Source organism: Aedes aegypti, chromosome 3 (genome assembly GCF_002204515.2).
Source record: "Aedes aegypti strain LVP_AGWG chromosome 3, AaegL5.0 Primary Assembly, whole genome shotgun sequence".
NCBI classification, from domain to species: Eukaryota; Metazoa; Arthropoda; class Insecta; order Diptera; family Culicidae; genus Aedes; species Aedes aegypti.
The window spans coordinates 288,792,530-288,819,615 of NC_035109.1; the positions used below are offsets into that span (position 1 = coordinate 288,792,530).

General features: G+C 37.4%; 1 protein-coding gene across 2 annotated transcripts in view; it reads right to left on the reverse strand.

The window, feature by feature from the left end:
• Positions 1-26,423, reverse strand: part of LOC5575386 (probable citrate synthase 2, mitochondrial) — a 40,702-nt gene extending 14,279 nt beyond the window's left edge. Inside the window, exons 1-3 of one of the 2 annotated variants that reach the window (XM_001655689.2) lie at positions 26,321-26,423; positions 25,840-25,958; positions 12,734-12,892 (exon numbers count right to left, since the gene is read on the reverse strand). In XM_001655689.2, the coding sequence (XP_001655739.1) occupies positions 12,734-12,892; positions 25,840-25,887 (207 nt within the window). In that variant the 5' untranslated portion in view covers positions 25,888-25,958; positions 26,321-26,423. Of the gene's footprint in view, positions 1-12,733; positions 12,893-25,839; positions 25,959-26,237 lie in introns of both variants that reach the window. The other variant, XM_001655688.2, reaches the window with a different exon arrangement.
• Between the last annotated feature and the right edge of the window lie 663 nt (positions 26,424-27,086).

Consider the following 27,086-nt stretch of genomic DNA (forward strand, 5'->3'; position numbering starts at 1 on the left):
GGATATTCGTGCGACGACCGAAAGGTTAAGTGAAGTACCTAAGTTATTACTACCGGACATCTCAGAATTAGCGAAACAAGAAATTTTTGTCAAAGGTTCCACAGCAGCCTGACAATTTCGCATTTTAACTGGAAACTATGCGTCATGATTGAAATTTAATGAGTTTCTGACAAGATTTCCAACAAATTCTTACGAACCTTAGGTACTAGAAAGGTACATGACACGCATCCATGACAAGGTGCTTGTTGTTTTCAATCAAAATTTTATGTAGATGTGAAACCTTCGGGGAATACCTATCAAGATTTTTGGCTATGTTGATTGCAAGATCTTTTGCAACTTAATTTGAATGATTTCAATTTTCAAATTGTGATTTTAGAAGAATCATTTGAAAAATATCGTTCAAAACTGAGGTTTTCGATGGTTTTTAAAATAAATTCTCTGAAGCCATCAAACAAAATCTTTAGCAGTACTTTGGCAGATGCCCGGCCACGGATAACAGCAAGTTACGATGCCGAATTTGCCCTCGTGCCATTACTTGAAAGAGGTTTTGGAGTGGTACAAGGCTAAGAAGGTCAATTTCGTACCAAAACATCTCAACCCCCCGAACGCACCGGAACTGTAAACAATTGAAAAGTACTGGGCCATCATGAAGCAGGCACTTCGGAAGCATGCTAAGGAAGTGAAATCGAAGGAAAATATGAAGAAGAAATGGACTGCCACGCCAAAAAAAGGTGGCTCAAGTGTTGTACAGGACCTTATAAGTACTGTGAAGAGAAAAGTTCGTGCATTTGGATATGGAATTGAAATTGAATAAAACAAACATCCATAACATGTTTTATTTTACTCTCTGAAAGTTTGAAGATGATTGATTGAACGTGCGAATTTTGCCAAATGTTTGTTTGTTTCGCAATTTGATTCCGTAATAAAGAGTTTATACTTGCTTTTGAAGTCCTGGACGAGTTTCTGACAAACTCTTTGATATTTTTTGGTTGTTATACCTAACTTTCGCTAAAATATCTTCCAGAGAAGTTTTGATGAGGTTCTTTCTTAAGGCATTTTAAATATTTCTTCTATAGAGGCGGATTACTGCAGAAGGTTCATTAGTAATTTATTCGACGTATCTGTCCGATATTGGCCCTGGTTTTCGCCAATATTTATTAAGATATTTCGACAAGAAAATTCATCCCAAAGTCGCTTTCTCAGTTTTACCAGAAACTTTTTCAAAACTTTTCCCAGAAAACTTTTGACATTTTCCGTGGGAAATTTTTACGGAATATTCATCTGAAGTCTTCCAGAAAGTTTGCGAGGTTATCTTCCTTGACACTATGATTTCCGAATCACACTATATTTGTGCTTATAACAACAAATAACTATTTCTTGCTGTTTGTGTTTGAAAAGCTAACCCAGCCAGCCCTAAATTGTGTCATCATTAGATCACAATAGAGGCTTTAGTGACAATTTTTCTGAAAAAAAAAAAATACTGAAAATACTTGATACCAGCCCTGTTCTCCCAGATCTTTGTCGTATTGCCACCTACCAGGGCAAGTTATATCTTCGGAGATGGTTACGAGACATTCCGTTACGACCGTAATGCGAGAATCATCCGGAAAAGTGCCGATGGAGGTGTACTTATTGCAGGCAATACCAGATTAACCTTCCAGTCGTCGCGCGGTTTGTTACGGTCAGAACCACCACGCTGCTCTTGTGAACGAAAAGCGAAGTTTTTGCAACAATGTTGTACAAAACACAACAGCGCGACGACCGAAGTGTTAAAAAGGTTGATACTGTTCGGAGGTCTAGATCCCAAATTATAATAATGAGAAATTGGACCGAACGAATTGAGTCAGTAAAAAGACTGAGGCTTCACATTCGCCAACCCGTTTTATTCTTCTTATTGTCATTACGTCCCCAATGGAATAAACCCTGCTTATCAGCTTAGTGTTCTTATGGACTCTTTCACAATAATTTCCTTAGAGCTTTTCTATAGATTTTATTATAGAATTATTTCCCTACAGGGAAGATTTTCAATCGATTACTCATGAGTCTGCGATTTAGGAATTTTGTAGAAGAATGTTGAAATATTACATTCAGATTTTGTAATTTTTTAAAAATTAATATTAAGTAAGGTACCGCGGGGCAAGTGGGTGGGGGGTAAGTGAAAACAATTGATATATTTTACTGAATATGCGAATTAACGTTTGAAACTCATGCGTAAACCTTTGAGGTCATTGAGAACATTACGATAGGTAAGAGATTTCTGAGATTTTTCAGCCATTATTGCATAATAGAGTGAAAAATTGTTAACCTGTCAACTGTTACTCCGTAACAAGTTGGCGGCGTACAATCTTATTTTAATATTTTCAGTGGAAAAAAGTTGCGGGAAATAATTTCCTGTACCACTTCTTAGTTGTCCTCTGTGACAGTATCAAACTGCAATAAAAAAAGTTTAAGAAATAATTCGACGTAGACCTAAAAATAACTAAATTTAAACACCGTAAATTTTCTTATCAGGTGGGGCAAGTGAAAAGTTTATCATTAGAGATTGAATTTGTGTTTTCTCTTTAAGTAGCCATAAGTAAACATGGTTCGCAATTATCATAGAAAAACATAACGTGCTGATAATTCAAGAAACACTATACTCAAGCGTTAAAAGCTATTAAAAATCATGGAAATTCTCTAAAAGATGTTGTCAAATATTACAATATCTATATGTCTACTTCGGGCAGCCAATTAAAAGGAAGACGTTGACTGAAAAGTTGCAATATTAGAGAACACACGGAAATCTCGTGGAATGTCTATGTAAAGCTAGTTCAAAACATAAAAATGGGGTATAGGTCTATCCACATAAAAAAGACCCTAAATACGTTATTGAAGGATTCCGTTTGATTTCTCCCGAAGAGTTATCCGACGTCATATCTAGAGATGTACCGAATATTCGGCCGGCCGAATATTCATGCCGAATATCTCGATTATTTTGATTTTGCCGAATATTCGGTCTGCCGAATAATAAAATCTAGTTACCGAATAGTAACAAAATTAAATAATTAAGAAAAGTTAAAATATCGAAGAATTTATTCAAATGATGATACATTAAAATTTTCGTTTCATGCATTCTATGAAAGGAGTTTGATGCCAAATATTAAAAAAAAATGTGAGAATTTCTCCGATCTATGGCATTACGGTGACTACGGTGCTGCTCAATACATAAGGCATTCTCTGCAAATGAGCCTTAAGCTAACATTATAAGCTTTGCTAATTGTGCAAATATTTCGGTTGGCATAAATCAACAGACAAACATAGGTTTCAACACCAACCAAATCTATGCGATGACAAACATTTGTTTGGCACTGTATCAATCCATGCCAAATATTTGCCATAGTGTACTGATAGCTTTATAATCATTTTTCTAGGGCTGTAAGGAACCACTAGACTAAATAGTTTGACACGTATGGACTCAATGCTTTTAATTTTAACCGTTAACATATATTAGCACTTTCCATTCTTTCGATATTTTTTGGTTTGAGACACCTGCTCAAGTTCTTCCTTTTAGCATAATAAAGTGGTCTGCAGTCTGTTTGTTCCAATTTCTTTGAAACACTTCCAAAAGTCGGATGAGAAATCTAGTAACGTATATTGGGTTATATTTTAACAAAACATGAGATGGATAAAAAGTGCTAGCAATAGAATATAAATCCCTTACTTTAGAAATACGAAAGATCTTTGAAATTTACTGTTTTTGTGATTTCTACAAATTGGTTTCAAAAGCTCAAGAGGACGATCATTCATTTTCATTCATAATCCGTTCAAATTTTCACCGTAGAAGTTTTCCCTACTTAAGCAAACTCGTTTTTTTTTATCCAGGATTAAAAATATAGTTTTAGAGAAATTAGACGGTGTTATTCGGCCGAATATTAGGATTTTTTTGGCCGAATATTAGGTCATTATTCGACCGAATGTTCGGCCGAATATTCGTTTGGCCGAATAATAATTTTCCAACTATTCGGTATTCGGCCGAAGGCCGAATAGTGCTATTCGGTACATCTCTAGTCATATCCGTCTTTCTCAAAAACAAATAACAAGCGGTGAAAATTCTACAGAGCAGAAATGCAATTGCTGTCCTATATTGTAAGAACTAACATTGGAAATGTTGCAGTTATAATGTTGTCGAATCATTTCAACTAACATAACTGAACAGAAGAAAATTGAAGTGAAAAGAATAACATTTCCTTTGATGTAAACAATGTTACTTATGCTATTGTTTATTGGGAAGCCTTAACAAGTGTTAAAGCTAATAGAAATCGTGAATATATCTGTTTTTTTTTTGAATTTATTGTTCAAAACGGTAAACTTTCCACTTGCCCCACTTTTGGGGCAAATGAAAAGTTAAGAGACATTTTTCAAAAACTTTTTCTGTATTTTTTTCTTCAATTTTTCATAACAATCAATTTCAACATGCTGCTTATATATGGTGGGAGTCAAGCTAAAAAATGTACACAACCTCATTTGTTTCAATTTTAAGTCTTTAGAATTGGAAGAATCTCAACTATGCGAATTCCATTACCCACTTGCCCCACGGTACCTTATATCGCTAAAAAGTATTCAATGAGTCTAACGACAGTCTCACCAGGTATTTGTGACAGATACTCATGTCAGGATCTCTTCTAAATTTAATCCAACATCTCTCAAGGGACCTACCAAATAATGGTTATTCTACGAATCATGTCATGGAAAAACATGCTTACGTAAATACAAATATACATGACGCTAAAGCCCCCATGAAATTTTGAAAATCTCGCTCATTGTTCGCAATTTTCTTTAAAATCATTGAGGTTTCACCCATGGATCATGGTACGTACTACAGATCAAATTTGATATATCAAACGGAAAAGGAGCATCCATCTGGAATGCCATGGCAAATTTGGAAACCGTTTAGCCCCGCTCATGGGGTTTTCTTTTTGTTGATGCATTTTGCCACGCACTCGTACGTATAATCCTCCATCTAAATCAGGTATAACGTGTTTACTGGGTGGTCCCTTAACTGCGATCATGATTCAATTACCCTCACCGAAATCACACTGCTATTGGCGGTGATGACGATGCTGATCACATGACGAGGGTGGAATCATGTGTCGCTTTGGCGGTATCATCACGAGTCCTACGTTGCTGCATATGCAGATTGATACGGTGCAAGTACACAATTGAATTAAGTGCTCCATTAGGTGCTTTACTTGGCAGGGGTTGTATGATCGTATGGCTTACACAGTTTGCGGGGGCGTGTGACTGTCTATTGGCAATGTGGTGATTGATGAGCCAGTATTTATCAGCGCTGATAATTCGCGTCTTTCAGACTTTCTGTATAGCAGACACATCGGGTCATCGTCATTTATACCGACCGTCAAAATTCCGATCGCATTTTAAATGCTAATTTAAATTCATTATTGCTGGGTTCTACTCACGCTATGGCTCGGAAATTCAATGTTTCGCTAGCTTACAGAGGCAGAAGCTAAAGGTTATCTGTTTAGGCGCAAAGTTCGCATGCCGACTTTCCTCATAATATGTATGACTGTAGGTATGTGAAACAAAACGGCATACGTTAGATCGGCATATTATGATGGTTTGTCGTCTAATACTGTTCGATCACAACTGCAAGTGACTTTCAGTGTGATTTTGTATGACTTCACAATGGCATTGGGAGAGTGCACCTTGATGCACTTGCATCTAATCGTTCTACGTCGTGTTGTTTGCTTGCTAAGTTGGTATGTATTGGGTATAATGAAAGTGTTCTGCTCATAGTTTCGCACGCAATATTGTACAAGTATATTCGTTCATTATCAGGAAAACCATGATAGCCATTTGTAACTGAGGGTGGCTACCTATGAATCGATTTATACGTTATTTAAAAATGCAATGATGGAAAGGAGATCTTCCTCTATCTCTCAGTAAGAATGATAAGTTTTCGAGATTCCAAATTTTGAAGCATTGTGAGTATTTCAACATCCAGATATATTTAATATCTTATTACTAAAACATAAAAAATGGATAAATAGAGAACCACTTTTGCTATAATTGGTACTTCTACCCCATTTCAAGTTTAAAAATAGCAAGAAACAATCAATCATCCATCGTATGATAACCGAAAGGTATGGAGCATCATGTGATGAACTGCAAACATTTGTTCCGTTTGTTTGCACACTGCAAAAATCCATCCCTGACGTTGGTCAAATCTACCGGTTACGTGACCGTGAAGTGATAAAAAACACCCCGATTAGCTTCGTAGCGTTTCCCGTAGAACCTAACGAACACCGCAACACAGTGTTAGTTGATGATCGGTAATTAAAGCTAATTGCAAACGTGCATGTGTAACTTTGTGTCGAAAAATACAGCTTGTGATGTGGGAATGCAGATTTTTTCGTTCGTTTGTGATCATCTACCTTATCCTGCCAATATCCAGTCTTAGCTAGGTTTTCGTATAGCATACTTGTGATGCGTGCGTAAAATATAAGTGCGAAATTCTTTCCAAATTTGCATATACATACTGATAGACTGGACTCATACACATGCCGCACGAGTTTTAGGGTTGGCCTCCGGATTATCAGCCACACACAAGCTGCTTCGAACGTATTATATCTTTTTTTTCTGTTATCAACGAGCAATGATAACGCTAATTATCAGCTCACGAATGACCATGTGATTCCGATGGTGATAAAATCTATAACCGAAACGGGTGCAGCAGCGAACGGAATTTGCATACCGGGACCAGTGTTTATATTTACCAACGGATTAGAGACTGTTTTGGGACACTTTTCGGCCAAGAGAGGCTCGCACCTCCTGTAGTCGTGGCTTGAGTTTAAATTATTATTTACAAACAGGGAGAATACCAATGGCTTAGTGGTGCTAAAAGGTTGGACATGATTTTCTGAGACTTGTGCGTGAATATTGCGTAATGATTCAATCACTTGGGTTGTATGCACGATCCAGTTCCAGGAACTTTCTGTAGTAGAGATTTCTTAGGAATCATATGTAAAAAAGATCTGTAGAATTCTTATTAACCCCACTAAAACGACATAAGGGCAAAACGTCATAAAGTATCATCGTTCCAAACACACGAAACTAAAATAGGTTAATTTGACACAAAAATCTCTCATGTTAAAACTGTAGAAAAGCCAGGCTCTGTTTTAGTGGGACAGAAGAAGAAGAAAAATGAAACCATTTCAACGAGGCGGAGAAAAAACCGTGAAATGTTCAATGTTTGAGGCTGTGAATAATGATCCTAATGAAATTAATACAGTTTTCATGGCTATCAAGCATGGGTATGTACGTTCGGCCCGACTAATTTCTAATCCGTGTCGATTTACTGCGCGAGTATAAAATTGCCATTCAAAAGGGGTTTTGTACATTATTCCTAACAAGAATTCAACTCATCGTCATATTGAAAATTAATCTGACTACTGCCTATTTGTCTTTTCAATGCAGAGCTTTCTCAAACTGACGACTGTCTTTTGCCTTTGGTGAACTTAATGCTAACACCGTTCATGGAACAATTCCCTAAGCAATTCCAATGGCAGGATTTTATTTGACGATCACTCGGGATTTTTTCTCAAGTAAGTAAAACCCTATTAGGGTCCCAAAATGTTTAATGAAATCGTGTTTTCATTTAATAATACTAAAGAGCATGTTATTGCAACTACTTTAGCAATTTTTCCCGCTCAAATAACGGATATATCATATTAAAACTTTAATTTCCAAATTGGATCTATAAATGAACCTTGACACTTGAGATCATTTTTGACGTTCACTTAGTCGACAAAAATACCACAGGGGTTTTAGTTTTAACACTATGGGGTTGTTCCTATCTGACATTTCGGAAGGGACACGGAAAACAAAATACACCCAACATTTGAGTTTAAACCAAGGGGTGTGACAAAATCTATAAAAACATAAAACAATGGCTTTGGGCCCATTCACAAATTTCATAACGCTAAAGGGGGTGGGTGGGTGTCCTTGACATGTTACAGCTCATACAAAATTTGTTGAACACTCATATAAAAAGCGTTACAAGGGGGTGGGTGGGTGTCAAAAATGGCCATTTTTGGCGTTATGAAATTTGTGAACAGGCCCTTTTGCGCTTAAACAAAAAAAAAAAATTGAAAATTGAGTAAACATGTGTTTTTGGCCTTAACTTAAGCGTTTGGCACTAAAATTGGGACATGGCTTTAGGACCCTATTCAGTTTCTGAGGACTGTTCAACCATTGCTGGTCCAGTCTTAGCCGATACTAGTCAGCTATGTAGCCAACCGGTTGATGTTGACTTTCACGTCCATAAATCAAAAAAGTATTTTCCACGCAATTCATCAAAAATTAGGCGGAAAATCTCGTCAAAAACATATCAAAATCTACCCAAGAATACCTAAAAGACCTCGTTATTTGTTTATCCACAAAGATTTTGCCATATATTCAACAAAAATGTTGGGAAAGATCGGAAGAATTTGCTGTAAATCTGCAGAAATCCATACAATATTTCGTTACGGACTTCTTAAGAACTTTGTCATAGATCTAAGAATAGTCAAACTAGTAACCCAGACAAGCCTTCATCATGAATCAGTATCATCAGTGCCTCCTTAAGCTTCTACTTAGAATCGGTCATTGTCAAAATTCTAGAAAAGTATGAACGTCCGTTTCTTCATTTTGTCAATTATGATAAACGAATGTTCTTGTTTTTTGTTGGTTTGTTGATCAATCGGAAGTAAACAGTTTTTAGGTATTGATAAATGATCAGTTCTAAGAAATTTGCTATTTTTTGACTTAGCTATGAATCTACTAAAAATTTCAAGAAAAGTTGGGCGCTAGAATCCACTAAAACCTTATTAGTAATATACTTATAACCTTTTCAGTTATCCCTCAAAGAACTTCCAGAAACTGTTCAACTATCGCCTCGATTCACGTTAGAATTACTTTTAAAAACACATAAAAAATATGCCATGAATCTAGATAGAAATCTATCAAGCATCTCACCAAGAACCTTGCTGAGTATCCTGAAGTACTTTGCTAAAGATATTTCAAGGATCTGCTTGTTGTTGTATATGATTTTCTTTGAATTCTATACCTTTCCGCCAGAAATCTACAAGGCATTTTACGAAAATTCGGTGAGAATTTTAAACAAAAAAATCTGCCAAACAATTCCCAAGGAAATCAACCATTTTTTTCAAATAATTTTGATTAAAAAGTACTAGAATTTGTTAACTATCTCTCGACCAACTCACCAAAAGTTAGTCATGATCTTCTTTCTGGCGTTACGTCCCCACTGGGACAGAGCCTGCTTCTCAGCTTAGTGTTCTTATGAGCACTTCCACAGTTATTAACTGAGAGCTAACTATGCCAATGACCATGTTTGCATGCGTATATCGTGTGGCAGGTACGATGATACTTTATGCCCTGGGAAGTCGAGAAAATTTCCAACCCGAAAAGATCCTCGACCGGTGGGATTCGAACCCACGACCCTCAGCTTGGTCTTGCTGAATAGCTGCGCGTTTACCGCTACGGCTATCTGGGCCCCTAGTCATGATGCGAAGTACGAATTAATAAGCAGTCGTGTACCTCCTGGCAAAATATTCGAATTTTGAAGCAGCACGGTACATAACAATCTCTTGCAGGGGAGAACTTTTGCAAGGATCTTTCAAGGTACTTCTGGACCTTTGAGCAGGTCTTGGATGATTCTCTAGAAAAAAATGCTAAAATAAAGATTGAAACAACCAAACAAAACCCAGGGTACTATCCTGCAGGATTTTCTACAGGGATCCTCGAAGTACATTCAACGGAATCCTTAAAGAAATTTACGAAGGAAATAATCGGAGAAATTACAGGAATAGTGGCTGTAGCAATCCTGAGTAAACTTTTGAATAATCCATACACAATTCACTTGAAAAACAACCCGGGAAATCATTGGAAATAATCCCTGGATAAAGCTGGAGAAATCTCAGGAGAAAACTCCTGGAGAATCTTCATAAGGAATCCAATTTATTAAGACATTCTAGGAAGTGTTCCTAATAAATTTCGTGGAATTATCCCTAGAGGAATCCTTTCATGGTCCTAGAATCAATTCCTGGGATAATCCATAATTCGCATAATCTCTGTGAGAATGACTTACAACATTGTTGGAATAAATACCATTGGACTAGGAATTCTTCTAAGATTTCCAAAAAGAATTGAGGGGGCTAGAATCAAAGGGGTGTAAGTCACAAAAATAAGCTTTTAAGAAAAACTAATTTGAATATTTAATATATTCCATAAAAACAAGCCAATCTTTTACGAATTATGTTATTTTTTCTGTTGGATTTTGCGGTAATCCACTTCGCGGTGTACCATTTGGCGGCACGTCAATTCACGTTCAGGCGCTTTGAGAAGGCCAGCAAGCGGATTCGGTTTTCACATCGCCGGAATGAAACTTTGTTATTTTTTAAATTTTCGGACAGTTCTTTTCATGATGGATTGTATTATTTGATTATTATAATACTTCTATCGCTAACATTCCGTGGAAAAAGGGCGGGTTCTTCTCCCCATCTATTGGGTCTTTCTTACAAAGGAGATTCTTTTTCCCTTGCGGGTTTCGCGTAAGTGTCTCTACTTACGGGTCCGCCAATCGTTTTTGGCCCTTCAGACAGAAGTATGATTGAATACAAATAGTCATACAATCTTGAACCATTTTTTTTTTTGTTGAACAGGTCATTGCAACTGGATACATCAAGAATAACTAAATAAAATCCTGGGAGATTCTCTAAGAGGACTTTTGAAGTTATCGTTTGGGAAATTATTGAAGGTGTCTGAAGGGATTCGTGGAACAAAATTTAAAAAAAATGCATCCAGGCATCAGGAATTCCTGTCCTGATACTTGGACTACGGTCACTTTATCCTTAACGTTCAACGCTCCGTCATCGAAACTTCAAAAGCAGTTTTTCTGTTCAAAACTAAAAATTATTCGATGAAAATGTGTTCAATGTGTTTCCGTTGGAGAGGAGAATACAGTGAACACATTTTCCTGTAAGTTTTCTTGATCTTTAACGAAAAAACTGCTTTTGAAAATTCCAAAATTAATGACGGATCCTGCCCTCTTAAGAACGTCTTCGGAAATGTGCATTAGACATGACATATGGCTGATTCCTGAAGAAATATTTTTAACTGACAGGTTTCCTCCAAAAACATTTTGAGATTCAGATGAACAAGCTACTGAAGTTGGTTAATATTTTTAACATAATTCCAAAATTGCATCTTCCGCAAAATCTATCAAAGATTTGACCAAAAATCTCGTCAAGAACTTAACAAAAAATCTTTCCAAGAATACCTAAAATGAGCTCGATTTTTATTTATCCATCAAAGATCTCAACATGAATGAATTGATGAATAGTCTTACAATTATTTTTTTTGGAATGATTGGAAGATTCCGCTATAAATTTGCAGAAATCTATACAAGGGACCTCATAAGTGCTTTGTCATAGATCAAGAACTAGTCAAATCCAATAAAGGCTTCACCAAGAATCAACATAGATTCCTGCGATGTTTTTTGCTGAGCTTTTCGCCAACCAATACCGATCTACTAATATTTTCAAGATAGGATCTTTTGTAGAATCCATTAAAAGCCTTATTTCAATAAACTGGTCAATTATTGATCCCATTTAAGATTTCAGCAAAGATCTCATAGAAAATTTGCCGTGAATCTAAATGGAAATCTAACAAGCATCTCAGCAAGAACCAGGAATCCCTTAGTACCCTTCCAGGAATAAATTATCTTAATCGCTAACTATTTCGCTACCAACTTACCAAAAGTTAGTCATGATGCGAAGTACGAGTTGACTGGCTAGTGCTTGAAATTGAAACAAACCGGTATTCGAATGTTTGAAATACATATTTTCTCGGTGTGTTCTCCAATTTCCCGAGTATTTCCCGTATTCTTCCAGGTCATTTGTTATTCCCGTTTTTTTTTCGGATTTCCCGGGAAGTTATGTTACCGGAAAACGTAAATGTTGTCCATCGCTCGTATGGCGTGATATTTTTAGCTCTTCAGTGGAATTTTCCAAAATTGCCCATAAAAGAGGATTAAAGAACTTTCACACACTTGAAAAAGAATGATCAAATGATCTGTGGGAAGTTGGCCTGTCATGCGAATTGGCGTGACTCAAACGGCGCGCGTCAATCGTTTTAAATGAATTTACCCATTGAATGGGGATGACTGGCATCGCGCTGTTGTCACGCGGTGTGGATCACCAGTACGATAGGAAAGGTTCCATCCGCACATATTACTTAATTCAATTGAAGCAATGGAAGGCGCGATCTTTTCGCAGACAGTTGAAGCCGCATCTCGTCCTCTGCCTAGTAGGGTAGCCCGGTGGACGAAATGATGTCACATCTCACATGATATCCACTGAAAAGATTGGCGGGGGAGGCTATTTCGGTTCAACCGTGTGCATTGATCGTTAACGTGAGCGAATAAGAGGAGTCTATAAATATTTGTCATTGCGAATATGACTATTTTGTCCTGTTTTTGTTAATTTATCCCATAGTGCAGCACATATGGGGGTCATGAACTTGAAGCTATTTGAGACACTTCGTCTATTTTAATCAATTGTTTGTCTGGTATGCAGACTTTAGGCAATACTAAAGCTGGAACATGTTTTAAATTTAGTACCCATCTTAAGTACCATAATAAGAGCCTAAGAGCAATGTGAGCAAATCGGAAACTTACCATGTCAACGGTGACTTCGCCAACTTTGGTGGCACCAAACTGCTTGCGGAAGTTTTTGACGCGTTCCTGCTCCTTGGGGATTTTTTCGGAGAGTACGGCCTTCAGGTCGGTGCTGTCGGATGCATTTCGCACGTAGGTGGTGATCACCGGCAGGAGGTTCTGTGGAAAGAAGCATTTGAAAAAAAAGGCGGTTAATACGTATTTCTTAATAAAACGGACTAGGCTTTTAATGCAATGCAATGTGTGCAATCCCTACCCGACGACGAGTGTTAAGCTTAGACTGGGCGGTTAAGCTATTACCTAATCACAGGATTTCGGGAAGAGCTGTGACAGACAGTGCTCGCGATGCATGATGGATTTTGTGTATAATCTCTCTCCCTCTTATCGCGGCCCAAGTTCAGCCTCCTTCAGGCTATCTAAGAAATTGTACGCGAGGCAGGACGCTACAATCACTACTGCTCTAGTAGCACCAGAAGAAAAAGATAAGGTCTTATCGCTCTGGCTTTGGACATGCGGTAATACGTATGATTCGTCAGTGCACGCGGCTAGCGGTGACGTGCCATGCGCCATCGATCAGGTGATCGCGTGGATCGGAACATACTTTCATGATTGAGTGGGAACAACATAGCCGTCCAGTTGAATCGTCATCGTTTCATACTACAGCAAAATTTCAATTATGCAGTTGATACGTCTGAGTTGCCTGGAGGAGATCTCTTGAATGGATATAGCTAGACGGTGATTGACCTTGTGCGGCTCTGTACTAAATTTGTGAGCGTAACAGAAGTTCAATTTAAATGTTAAATCACTTCCCTGTACTACATGGCCTATTATAAAACGGTAGATGTTTCGAAGTGTTGTTGACCGGGAAAATCTGGTTCGGGTTCGTTTGACGATCGACCTTAGAATCAATCCTATAAATAAGCAAATGATCTCTAGCAACCATTCGACAGTCGAAAAGCTTCCGTGTTTCGATCCGTTGCAAATGGCCAAGCCAAAGTTTTATTTTGGGAAGTCGCGTGTTTGTTGTCGTGCGTTAGCACTAGACCGTGTTGGGAAGTTGCATAATTTTGAATGCATTCACACTGTCGTGAATCGCTAGTCGGTCCCAGCTGTAGAAAGTGGGGATTGAATATATATTCAATTCTATATTCAAAAACTGTTAGATGATTGTTTGGAGCTTTATGAAAAAAAAAACTTCATGAAGGTTAGCTAAAGTGAAATTTTCAAGGATTGCATTCTTAACCAATGGAGTTGTGGAGTTATCATGAGAAAGAAAGCTTTCTCATGAGAATCATCTCGACGAACTTGAGACAAACCGAATTAGATAGAAGCAATACAATAGTTACTAGAATATGATTTAATACTAATCAGAAATCAGATGAATCTAAATGTCAACTGTTTCAATAGTATAACTATTGATAATCAATTTATGAATTTTTATGCTCAAAATAGACACAATGTTCTTGAACATCTAGCATTGAATTGCGCTTACTATCTGTAACGCATATGCAATGATAGATTTTCATGAGGATTATTTAAAATTTGAAAAAATTGTTTTACTTTTTAATGATTGCTGATGGCTGAATGATGGATTCTTGAGCCTTAAAATGATTTCAAAAAAATTAGCCCATTTGCAACCAAGCCCTCTTTATAAAAACTAATTGGAAAGAAAGGGTTAAGGTGTGCTAGATTAGGAGTGAATTTTGCAGAAATACGTTTTGCATAATCTAATGTATTGACATTCTCCATAATGAATGTTTGGCATATGCCTTTTTTTTGAATATTCTTATATGAAATTGACTCAATTCTATGATAATTGAGCACAAAATAAAATATTCAAAATACCATACACTAGACTTTCAAAACTCAAACTTTAAAGTTTATAAGAAACTTGGCCCAGATACTTCCGTTATACGCATACTAGAATATTATTTAATACTAATCAGAAATCAGATGGGTAAATACGGGGGGGCTAGGGGGGGCTTAGACCCCCCTAGAAAAGTTCAAGCCCCCCCTAGAAAATTTTAACTCTCATGCTAAGTATACACTTTACTTAAGGGATTTTTTCGATCAGAGGAGTCAAGCCCCCTCTAGATTTGAGTTCAAGTTACGCTAATGGATGAATCTAAATGTCAACTGTTTCAATAGTATAACTATTGATAATCAATTTATGAATTTTCAAACCTAGTTTTTATGCTCAAAATAGACACAATGTTCTTGAACATCTAGCATTGAATTGCGCTTACTATCTGTAACGCATATACAATGATAGATTTTCATGAGGATTATTTAAAATTTGAACGAAAAAAATGTTTTACTTTTTAATGATTGCTGATGACTGAATGATGAATTCTTGAGCCTTAAATTGATTTCAAAAAAATTAGCCCATTTGCAACCAAGCACTCTTTATAAAAACTAATGAGAAAGAAAGGGTTAAGGTGTGCTAGATTCTCCATAATGAATGTTTGGCATATGCCTTCTTTTGAATATTCTTATATGAAATTGATTCTATTCTATTGAGCACAAAATAAAATATTCAAAATACCATACACTAGACTTTTAAAACTCAAACTTTAAAGTTTATAAAAAAAACTTGGCCCAGATAGCCGTAGCGGTAAACGCGCAGCTATTCAGCAAGACCAAGCTGAGGGTCGTGGGTTCGAATCCCACCGGTCGAGGATCTTTTCGGGTTGGAAATTTTCTCGACTTCCCATGGCATAGAGTATCTTCGTACCTGCCACACGATATACACATGCAAAAATGGTCATTGGCAAAGTAAGCTCTCAGTTAATAACTGTGGAAGTGCTCATAAGAACACTAAGCTGAGTAGCAGGCTCTGTCCCACATTGGAGTATTAGAAAATTTTGCGCAGAATTCTGCTAAAATGAATTTCCGTATTCTATGGAAATTTGGCTTAATATTGGCCAGGATTTAGTAAGAATCCTACTCACCATTCTTTGAGAGTTATGATTAGGATTTCAATAGCATCATACCAAAGATTAATTACAAAATCCAGCTCTGGAATCTGTGAGAATGCTGCCAAGGGTTTTAAAAGAATCATACTCAAAGTTCTGCCAGAAAGCTGCCTAGGGTTCTGATAGATGCCCATAATGACTTATGAAAAGTCTGCCTAGCATTTTAGGGTTATGATAACACTGACCCAGTTCCGATGGTAACCTAGGGCTCTATGGAATACTGCTCGAATTTGAGAATCCAATACAACGCATAGTGAAAATCGTGACAAAGTCTGCCGTGGAAATCATGTCCAGAATTTTGTGAGAGATCTGCCTAGGCTCTCAAGAATCCTGACAAGAACTCTTCGTAAATCATTACTAGGGTTGGGCAGAATTAATGCTCAGGAATCTGTGAGAATCCAACTTATGCGTGAGTAAGACTGTATCTGGCTAATATGGCCTTTCGCAAGTACTTTTGGTCATGCTTGATCTAGTGCTTGACAGAATTGCAGTTCATTTTCCTACCAAATAGTCAAGCGGATCAAAGAAAGGAAATTGTTGATATGTTCTTACTTTAAGATGATACAGTAGACAAGTGGATTCCTTGCCCTACATAAGATACATAAGTATCGTGTAATCGCATAACTGTTTCATGTGAATAGGAAAACCAGCAGACATGGGACTTTAATCGTGTTTCGAGCTGCTCTTTGAACGAAGTAATACCAATGAATTTGTTATGTATATTATATTGACGCATCATACGATTTATTGGTCCGTATTGAGCATGATGCGTTCTGTATGATTTTTCTGAAAATATTTTTTTTTTGTTCTTAAATGCCGACAAGGTGTATAGAAGTTTGATTGAGAGAGCTGAGTGTACACGGTAAGAAGAATTGTTTGCTATAATATACAATAGTTTAACATTATATGGGCCTTGAAAATTCTTACAGAACCTCTTAATGAAGCCAAGCATACTGTTCGCTTTATTTATTATAGAATGGATCTGGGAGGGAGAAACCAATACCAAATTTATGTACGTCAAGGTGAGCCGAGATTCTGCTGTCACGAACTGTCACTGTGAGCCCAGATCTAAAACAATGGACAAACATGATAAAAGCGCGTAATTGATTGAAACGTATTTTTGCATTTTATCAAACGTGACAAAAAATCGATTGAAAAGCTGTTCATGCTTATTAAAAAGTAATGTCATAATAGCACCTGTTATCCTGATTGAATATAAAGTGTTCAAATACGCATTATTTTACTTTTTCCAATAAAAACGAAAAGTAAATGCACAGAAAACTTTGGCCCTTTTTCCATGTTAGTCCAGAACGATCGAAGGAACACAACAAAAGAAAATTAGCGATTTTCATCAAGTCTGCCTTGATTGTCGTTGGAAAGCTGGAGTTTTCTTGCAATTCGAAATAACTTTGCGTCATATTTCGTGTGTAATATCGGTGCCTCCCTCCCAGGAATGGATCATTGAAGGTAGTTTTTGTCAGTGCTCACCGCATCAAAACAAAGGCGCCACTGTATATGGGATAAAACATTGTGACAGCATTGCTGTTCTGTCAAACACACAAGGCTACGGTGGCGCTATCTATGTTTTCTATAGCGGCCGTTTTGATTATTTTAATGATCCATTATTATGTTCCACAAAAGTGAGTTTTGAGTCTAGGATTACGCCCAAATCCCTTACAATTTTACACTTCTGCACTACTTGATTTCCTAAAAATACTTCAATTGGAAGTTTTCGACTAAATGCTATTGAATTTTGGAGTAGACTTTTATGCACCAAGTGAAGAATGAGTTAATTTCACTCTGCAATTCTTTTGCTTCGCTAGAATTACTTCCATGAAGAGCTTCATGTCGTCTGCGTATAAAAGCAATTTTATTCCTCTAATTATAAAGGAAATATCGCTAACATACAAAATAAAAAGAAGTGGGCCTAAAGGAGAACCTTGGGGTACTCCAGAGGCTACAGAAATGGGCGCTGAGATTTATTTTGAAAGCGCACTATTTGTTTCCGATGTAATAGATATGACTGGATCCAACTCAAGAGTCCTGGCTCCATTCCTATTTTTTGCAATTTGAAGTCAGTGTAGAGGGCTTCTACGTGTCCATTGCGTTGAGAATGAAAGATACAAATTCTAGCAGATTGGAAGCAGATTGCTGAGCGGCCTTTAAAAAAGCCGTGATGCCTACAAGTAATATGATTTTTTACTTGCTGGAAAATGTTGTCGTTCACAAGAGATTCGAAGGTCTTGAGGATACTAGAGATAATGGCAATTCCGCAATAGTTCCGCATGTCAGATATTGTACCTGTTTTGAAAACAGGCATCAAATGCGAGGATTTCCAAGCTTTTGGGAATTTTCCATTAAAATAAATACACCGACACGTTAATGCTTCCAGTGGACGATTCGTCCCTTGAAGGAAGCACCACACTAGACAACAGACTAGCATGCAAGGCCCAGTGGCACAGCTGAACAGTTCAGTGAAATAAAACACCGTAATTCCGTAGAAATTTTACGGATTACGGTAATTTTTTATCGAATACTGTAAAAAATTAATAGTTGTTATCTGTAAATAGAGCTTGCAGATATCTGAAGAGTTTTCACCTATATTTCCGTCAAAAAGCATTCGCGAAGGGAAATTGCTACTTTTCATTTTAGTGTTAACATAATTAAAAAAGTTTTTGGGACATTATTTGACTTCAGATTCGACCTTACGATTATATTCTTCATGTGCGGAGTTAATGGCTAAGTTGAGTTGGCTACATTTGTCATGATAAATTTGTAAGTTCATGGCAGTATTTTCTTTTTTTTTGTCTAATTTATGTGCTTTCTGTTTCTTTTTCTTCAGGTTTTTCAGTTGTGGGCTAAACCACACCGGTAATTTGTTATTTTGTAAACGTCTTCTTCTTTTTGTTGACACTGTACTATGTTGTACTCCAGCACTTTCTCGTACTCCAAGTGGCTGGGGAGCGAAGTTTTATGCATGCATGCATGAGTATTCAATTGCTGTGTGAAATACTTCATTTTTCCATAGAGGTAATAATTATATGCAATATGTAAATAAGCGGTCCAAGTATAAATTTTATTGTTTTTAAGTAATTATTTGATTTAAGCCAAAATATGAAATTTTGTCGAATAAAAATTGTGAAGTGTTGTCTTCGCCTAAGACTGGTAGTAAAAGTAATTAATTTTCATGGTCTATGATGAAGTCGGCATTGCGTTGAAGTTAAAGTCGTCATAAATATGCAGTTTTATTTTAGGTTTCACATTTGAAATAATAGTTTTGACAATTTTGAATAATAATTCAGAAGAATGTTTGTTAGCATGTTGAGGTGAAAAATACACATATGAAAATATATGCGTTTCCCCATTAATTAGAGCTTTAGCCCAGATATTTTCGAATTCTTCGTGTTTGAAAGTTACTATTTCTTCAGAAGTAAAGTCTGTATTGATGGCTATGACGACTCCACCACCAGACTTCTTTTTGCAGTGTAGCAAATTTCGGTCATACCGGACATGGGACTGAAATACGTTTATGGGCAGGGTAGCTTTTGTGAATAGAATTCGTTCTTCAAATAGCATTTTCTACAAGATAGTTAGAATTATTTTGTTGCAATAAATTTTAATTGTTGAATGTTTGCTCAATTTACGTGAAACCACTGAATGATGAGTAAAAGTACCAAAACCAATTAACTGTAACCTTACAAAGGTATTAAAATCGAATTCACGAAGAGAACACATGGTTTGTTACGAGACCAAATTCTGTGGAAGTAGGCCAATTCAGGACTTGATTATTTTGTTCCGATATATGTTTGTGTAATGTGATGTCTTTCGATCACAAACATCACATGGTTAATGTCGAATAGACGAATTCCATTGAAGATGCCCTATAAAAATCGGAATCCTACATCAAATCTTAGCTGAAGACATCGACTGTCAACAAAAAGCTATCAAGCTTAATAAAGCACAATCATTTACGGAATTGACTAGAGGACCCAAAGCACTTTAATCGAAATCTCGTCATCCCGTGGGGCTCCGAGAGTAACTTTCCCTGCTAAGAGGTAAAGCGAACGTTAAAAATTAATTAATATGTTCTGTGATTTACTTATTCGTGAAATTGTCCTTTATTTAGTTAATTTATTTATTGTAACATCAAAGTTGTCTTCGATAAATAATCCAATCTAACCTATTCGCTTTCCCATTATCAAACCGATGAACTATTCTGGAACAGTAATTATCATCATTGAACTTTACACGTTTGATGCTAAAACGTGTAAGCCCTTGATTATATCACCAACGATCGACATTATTTGTGACGATTATAAATACGTCATCGCGTGGTATCTATCGACTCTTGATGTCATAATATAGACATTTATGGACATCGCGAATTAAAGGGCACAACGAAGACCCAATAACTAGGAAGCAATATGTAGTACAACACAACATGTGCAACGCATATTTCGATTCGCTCCTATCGCAAGATACCGGTGCTATAAATCATCGCTAAAGCATGTGTAGTGTAGGTACTACTCGTTACTTAGCCTTTCGCATTAGGGAAGCGAAATTTGCGCCAAAGCTTGCGGTAGACGAGCAGGGCTTGGCGCTGTCTTCTGGCAGTCGACCAACTGACAACTTATATATGAAGAGAAGGAAACCACAAAAGTATGCGGCGTGAAGAAAGCGCCAGTATGTACAACACTTGGAGGCACGACCACGTTGTCGTACCGTAGGTACTTGATATGCCTCGATTATCCTACGTCCGGCCCGGCACACAATTTATCTCTGGCTCACACATAATTCAAACTTGCGGAACGCATGGTCATGAACATTGACCGACAGCTCCAAGTTCAAAGCATTGTTTGACCACGCACGTTATGTATGTGGGTTGCCTGGGTCGGCGTAATTCTCCACGAACCGGTTATCTTGGGGTAGCGAGTTCTTGCTCTTTCTCTCTCGCAGCAAAATTTGCGTTTGGCAACGAGTCATAGTGACGTCGACCTCAGCCAAATTTAGCGACTGATTTGGCATAAATACTTCCATGTGGCACACGCAACGCTGGTGACGCGTGAGTGCCGGTCGATCTTTTTGTGTTTGGTGCTGGGTATCGAACGTTGAATTCCTTGTTGTCGTGAGGAAGATTCTAGATGGGCGTGATGGTAGATTCGCACCTTAACTGCTGTATTATTGTGTGTATGTGGCGATTAGATTAAGCGAAGAAGTAGATTTGGAATTTTCATAGAAATCGACGCTTGACGCCCGATCATGTGTTGTGCTGATAATTGTACACAATCAGTCAAATTACAGCCATTGTGACGTGAACGATAAGCGACCAGACTTGCGTGTATACTTACAAGTTCTAAGCTTGAGGAGTGATTGTGAGTTTGGTTGCGAATGCCAGAAAACTACTGTTAATTCTTTGAGGTCCGATTCTTTGTAAATAATAAAGAAACAATTAGAGCTTAAACTTTGGACGTTTGGTAATATTCAATATAGCAGATCAATGCTGTAGTGACTTTAGACGATAGAATGAATTAAAGGATATGTATATTACAAATTCTTAGCACTATGGACTTGTCTTGACTCTGAGGATTTTAGAGTACAAATATTACTGATAGTTTTGATGATGTATAATAACAATATTTCGAAAAAATATCCAGCCAATACATTTTTCAAGCTTTCTGGATCTGTTGAATCCGTTTTTTTATGTTGTAGATTGTTTTTCCCAATTCTAGCGTTCTAGCGATTCTCAGAATCTTATTATCTTTGATTCATAACTGTGGCCTTTGCTGAACCGCGGTTATAAAACTATTACTGTAAGGTAACTGTATTTCACAGACAACGAAATCTACATTTGTCCTTGACTGAAAAGCAACAACATGTAATGATAACATCCATCCCTGCCCAACACTTTCCAAACTAGCCTGTACCCTCTGTGATTCTCGCTATTATGTAAGCGTGACATCAACGATGATAAGCGAAATGCATATTCTATTTGTAGAGTGTTTTCCTCCACAAAGCCAAAGAAATGCATTACCTAACCAGATTCTATTTTCACGCAAAATCACTTTTGCGTCAAATCGCTCCACACACGACCGACGTATCTCGGTATCCACTACCAATCTGGTTAGTAAACCGATCCCCGCAACACATACTGGATTCACTACATGAATCTGTACATCTGTGTGCCGAAAAAGCGTGGATTGGCGTTGAAGAAAAACTGAGCTAGACACACAGAGTGCTTCTTCGCTCATTTTTCGAGCCTATTTGTCTTACGCGGATGGGGGCCCTGAAGGCGTAAGTTTGTCTTAATGATTTCTTCCAAGCCAAGCATTCCTCACACATCGCCAGCATGGGCGCCTCCGGGGAGTCACGGGACGAAGGAAATTTGCACTTTTTCGAAAGCGGGTGCTACTGCGCATTAGACTGGTTCATACATTTTTGGCTTGTCATGTGATGTTTCGGTAGATCGTCATGATGACACCGCAGTTTGTAATTTTTAAATTTCCTTCTTTTTGCATTACGTTCTCACTGGGATAGAGCCTGCTTCTTAGATGAGTGGTTTCATGAGCATTTCCACTGTTATTAACTGAGAGCTTTCTATGCGAATGTTGTTATTTTTGCATTCATATATTGTGTGACAGGAACGGTAATCGAACGCAGACACAACCGACACAACATGGCTTTGCTTCGTAGCCGCGGATTTTACCCCTAGGTTAAGGAATGCCTGGAAGTTAATTTTAAAGTTGAAGGATCCTTCTCCTTCTTTGCATTAACGTCCTCACTGGGACAGAGCCTGTTTCTCAGCTTAGAGTTCTTATGAGCACTTCCACAGTTATTAACTGAGAGCTTTCTTTGCCAAAGTTGCCATTTTTGCATTCGTATATCGTGTGGCGCGATTATACTCTATGCCCAGGGTAGTCAAGGAAATTTCCATTACGAAAAAAACCTGGACCGACCGGGAATCGAACCCAGACACCTTCAGCATGGCATTGCTTTGTAGCCGTGGACTCTAACTACTCGGCTAAGGAAGGCCCCAAAGTTAGAGGATATTTCATGTAATTTAGACATACCATTATGCGCATAAACAGTTGTGTTTAAAATAATAGTAGTGAAAGCCGATTTTTTATACGAAATGCTCATTGTGCTCGTATGAGTAACAGATATTATATTTCTAGAATTTGACAGAATACTAAATACATTTGAATACCTAATAAAAAGATCCTCACAAAAATGTTGAAAAGGATTCCATAGGAACCTAAAGGATTTTTATCGAATACAATGCTATGTTTTTAAATCCTGATCAAGATTAAAATTAAATTGTGAACAGCATTTCATAAGATTTCAATATTTTGAAATCAAAATGCGACGCGATTGTTAAGGAATCCTATTCTTGAAATACAATTCTCACTTATTTCTGAGCAAGATTTGCATCATTCCGGGTTATGAGTCTTACAAAAACCCTTGAAGAATTTCTAATAATACTAGATGGTATTCTGGCAGAATTCTAAATATGATTATTATATAATTTTCAGAGTGCAACATTTCTGAGTAGACTCTTCAAAATATCCTGTGCTAGAGTATTGCATGATTTCGAAAAAGACTCTCTAAATAACCATTATGATGCTTAGCAACATTTATCTGTTTTTCGATTTCAAAAACAAATTTGCTTAATTTACTGACTTTTGTCAAATTTCAAGCGAATATTTGGGCATTTGAAGAAAACGGCACTCACACAAAATTGATGATAGACGATTTGGCCCGCGATTCAAAAAGGTTGGATTGGCCTGATCTAGGACAACCATCAGTGTACGCAAAAAAAATGTGCGGTAAAAACTACCATTTTAAGTGCTTAACTTGAGCGCTCGCACCGGCAATTTTCAGCAGACCAGAAATGCGCTTGATTTTACCATGTCTGTAGTCAAAATCAGATTGATGAAAATGATTGCTGTCAAATGTACCAGGTATTGTGGTGGGATGTAACATAGTAATTTGTTCTGAAATTCCATGGTAGTTTTAAGAATGGGCGTAGTCAGCTAAAAAAGTAATTTTTCACCACAGAATGTTTTCCCGTATGCATCAGATTTCGCTCATTTAAGGGAAGTTATGTGTTTAAATGTTTGTGTCGATCAATACTATTTTTATATCACAATGTAGCTCCAAGCATAGATAATCAGCGGCAAAATTAGAAAAATTTGAAGAACTTTCATAAAAAAAAAAGATTTAATTGCATTTGTTACTGCATCTAACTATTCCTATTTCTGCTTACGGTAAACAGATTCCGTGACGAACTTACTAGAAAATGCATTATATTTTTTATGGTCAAACCATAGCTACTACTGCAATAAAGAAGACTGTGTAGTAAAATCGGATTTTTTTTTAATTTGTTTAATTTTGTGCTGGAGTGGTTATTGGAACACACAAAAATACATAGTGATTCAATAAACGCTCACGAGGTCTTGTGTTTTCAATTCTGCGAATTATTTCATCAAATGAAAATAATGCCAGACGACTCCATTTGAAAGTTGTTAATATTGCTAGAATACATCCGTGCGAAAAATGTTGGTTTTTGACATGAAAATCAATTTTTACACTAGTGAGCGGAAATATTTTGATCTTTTCTATGCATTTTTGACACAGATGTTTTATCGTGTAAATAGCTGCGATACTACGGCCATTCATGAAAATATGTTATGGTGAATGGGTGGAGTACGTTTTCCCGAAATCACTAACCAAGTTCTTGGTCCAGCCTAACTACACAACAACCATTTGTAGTTCACTGTAAAATTCATCTCGATTACCTACACAAGAACAACGTTACAACATGCCAAAGTTCAGTATTTTAATGGAAAACCACTTCCACAACTATTATTCCGAATACAATAGAGATGCGTATATTTTTGTTACATTTACAGCTAAATCAATGGATATGTCCAAATTATATACGCGTAACGGTTTGTCCGATTTACTTTGAACACCCTAGTGCATGGAAAATGTATTTATTTTGACTGAAACTAAAAGTCCAAGATGTATTGAGGTGTTCAAAATAATGAAAAACAGTGCTTAGCAATCAAATTATTTTCGACTAAACATGAGCATGTGTGCATTTTTATCGCATAGAGAAAGCACGAGAAAGTTTGCAATATGGCATATTAATTGACCTGGTTGAGCTAGCCAAATACAGTCAACTCTTCCTTACTCGATATAGAATTAGAGAACCATAGTAAAAGTTGGTGTTCATACCTTCTACGATAGTACCTTGGATAGCAATTGTACTGGTTTTGTATTCTGCAACTCGATATCTTCCTTACTCGAGTTATGGAGAGTTGACTGGAATAAATTTCGACAAACACAAAAAATCACTTCCCTAAAGGGTCCAAAATACGACCATCACCCTACCTATTACGAAAGGCAAAACACCTCAATGATGCATATAAATTCCTATGCTGCCTTTCATTTCACCTTTACGATTAAAAATGCAAAATCTTAAATCATCACTAACTTTTTTCACAACCGTGACATATTTTATTACAATCGTGATCGATATGTACATTTCCTCCACCCTGACTTGATGCTTTTGTTCATACGTCAGCCTATTATGTAACTATAAAAATCGACTAAAAAAACAAAATTCGAAAAAAAAAATAAATGTTCAACCGAAGAGAAACTTGTAAGCTTGACAAAATTTGATTAAATAAAATATCTGTTCAATAATATAATTACACTCAATGAACCAGTCTATTGCGCACATATCACATAGGCTGCTCCATCTCTCGTTGCTATCAAGGCTGTCGTCTATCTAATTCATAGCCCTCGCCATATAGCAAACAATAGAACGATATTTCGACCGATCCAAGAGTGCCACCGGATAACATTATTATTCGGCCACATCGCTAATCGAATTGGCCTTGATTTCTGTCCAGCATCAAGGAAAATCTAGCACACTCATAGGACAGGAAAATCCAACCATTACGTAACGTGACTGGGCGAGGGAAATTTTCTCATAGGCCTCAGATTTTGTGCAGAAACGCTCAAGATTGACACAAATGCCTCCGGAAAAGAGACCGCACACATTGTCGTAGAAACCTAGATTATCCGATTAACCATCTAGTAGTCTGGGGGTACTTTTCCACTAACCTTATTGGCACTGGCCAACTTTGACGAATAGATACGGCTAAGAGCCATTGTTGTTGAAATATCCGCAAACCGAACTTCTTTTTCACACCACTCACCAAAAACAGATTACCGCCTAGAACCTAGAAGAGAAATGAAAAAGGGGACATTTGAAGCAAATCCATCCATCCACGGTCACGGCGGCATGGATCAGTTCCGGTTCTCGAAGAGCACACGCGTTCACTTCTTTCACTCGAAATTCGGCTCAAGTTCGCCGCAGCGGTCAAAGGAAACGAAAATCTCGCAATCACAACCCGATTTTCTGTTTCGGAAAACCCAAATCAACACGAAATCGGGAAAAAATCATTCAGAATATGCAAATCAGGAGATTTTCCTTTCAGCTCACACACGAAACCACTCACTGTGCAGAAGGAGAATATGTAATGGGTAACTTCTGCTCAATTTTCTGACTTCACACGGAACCACGAGGAGGAGGCCTACTAACTGTTCTTTGCTGCTCGCTGCCACCAAACCAACTGACCAAAAGCGGAGAGAGCACCGCTCACTAAAACGTCCCGCGCTGGCGGCGTGGCTCGGGGTCGTCCACTGCGGACGCCACATTTTACTGTTTCACAGCGTTTCACGGTCACTTACCTAAAAGCTCTAAATTTCATCTCATTTGCTCAAAAATCGAATCAAATCGATATCATTTGCGATAATGAACCATATGTAACGGAATCATCGGATTCCGATAGCCTAGTCGGTGGTATTTGTGTCCGTTTTACGCAATTTTCTAGCACTAATACGGCGGCAAGTTGGCGATTTTATAACCGGCGTTTTATTCACTACCACGTTACGGTACTCTGCTCTGCGGCTGGCATGACTTGCGGTGAGCAAAAGCATGCATGGTATTGTACACGCCTAGAATCGTTCACACTAATTCTAGTCTATATTAATCGATTATTAAGGCCGCACGGGACGTCATTATAATCATCCTATCCATTTGAAGAAGCAGATCTCAAGTACCACTCCATATATGGATGTGAAAAATTTATCACTATATTCTATATATGTGGTGCACAATCGATTAAATTTTCAGGTTCATCGGTTCACTAAAACTCGAGATTTGCTTTGGCAAAGTTTCGATGATAATTGTTAGAGTGAGACAAAAGATAGGGAAAATAACACGGTCTCCCGTGTCCCCTTAATTATTATTTGTGATTAAGGGTAGTCCATTAATTACGTTAGGGTTTTTGGTTGAAGGGGGGGGG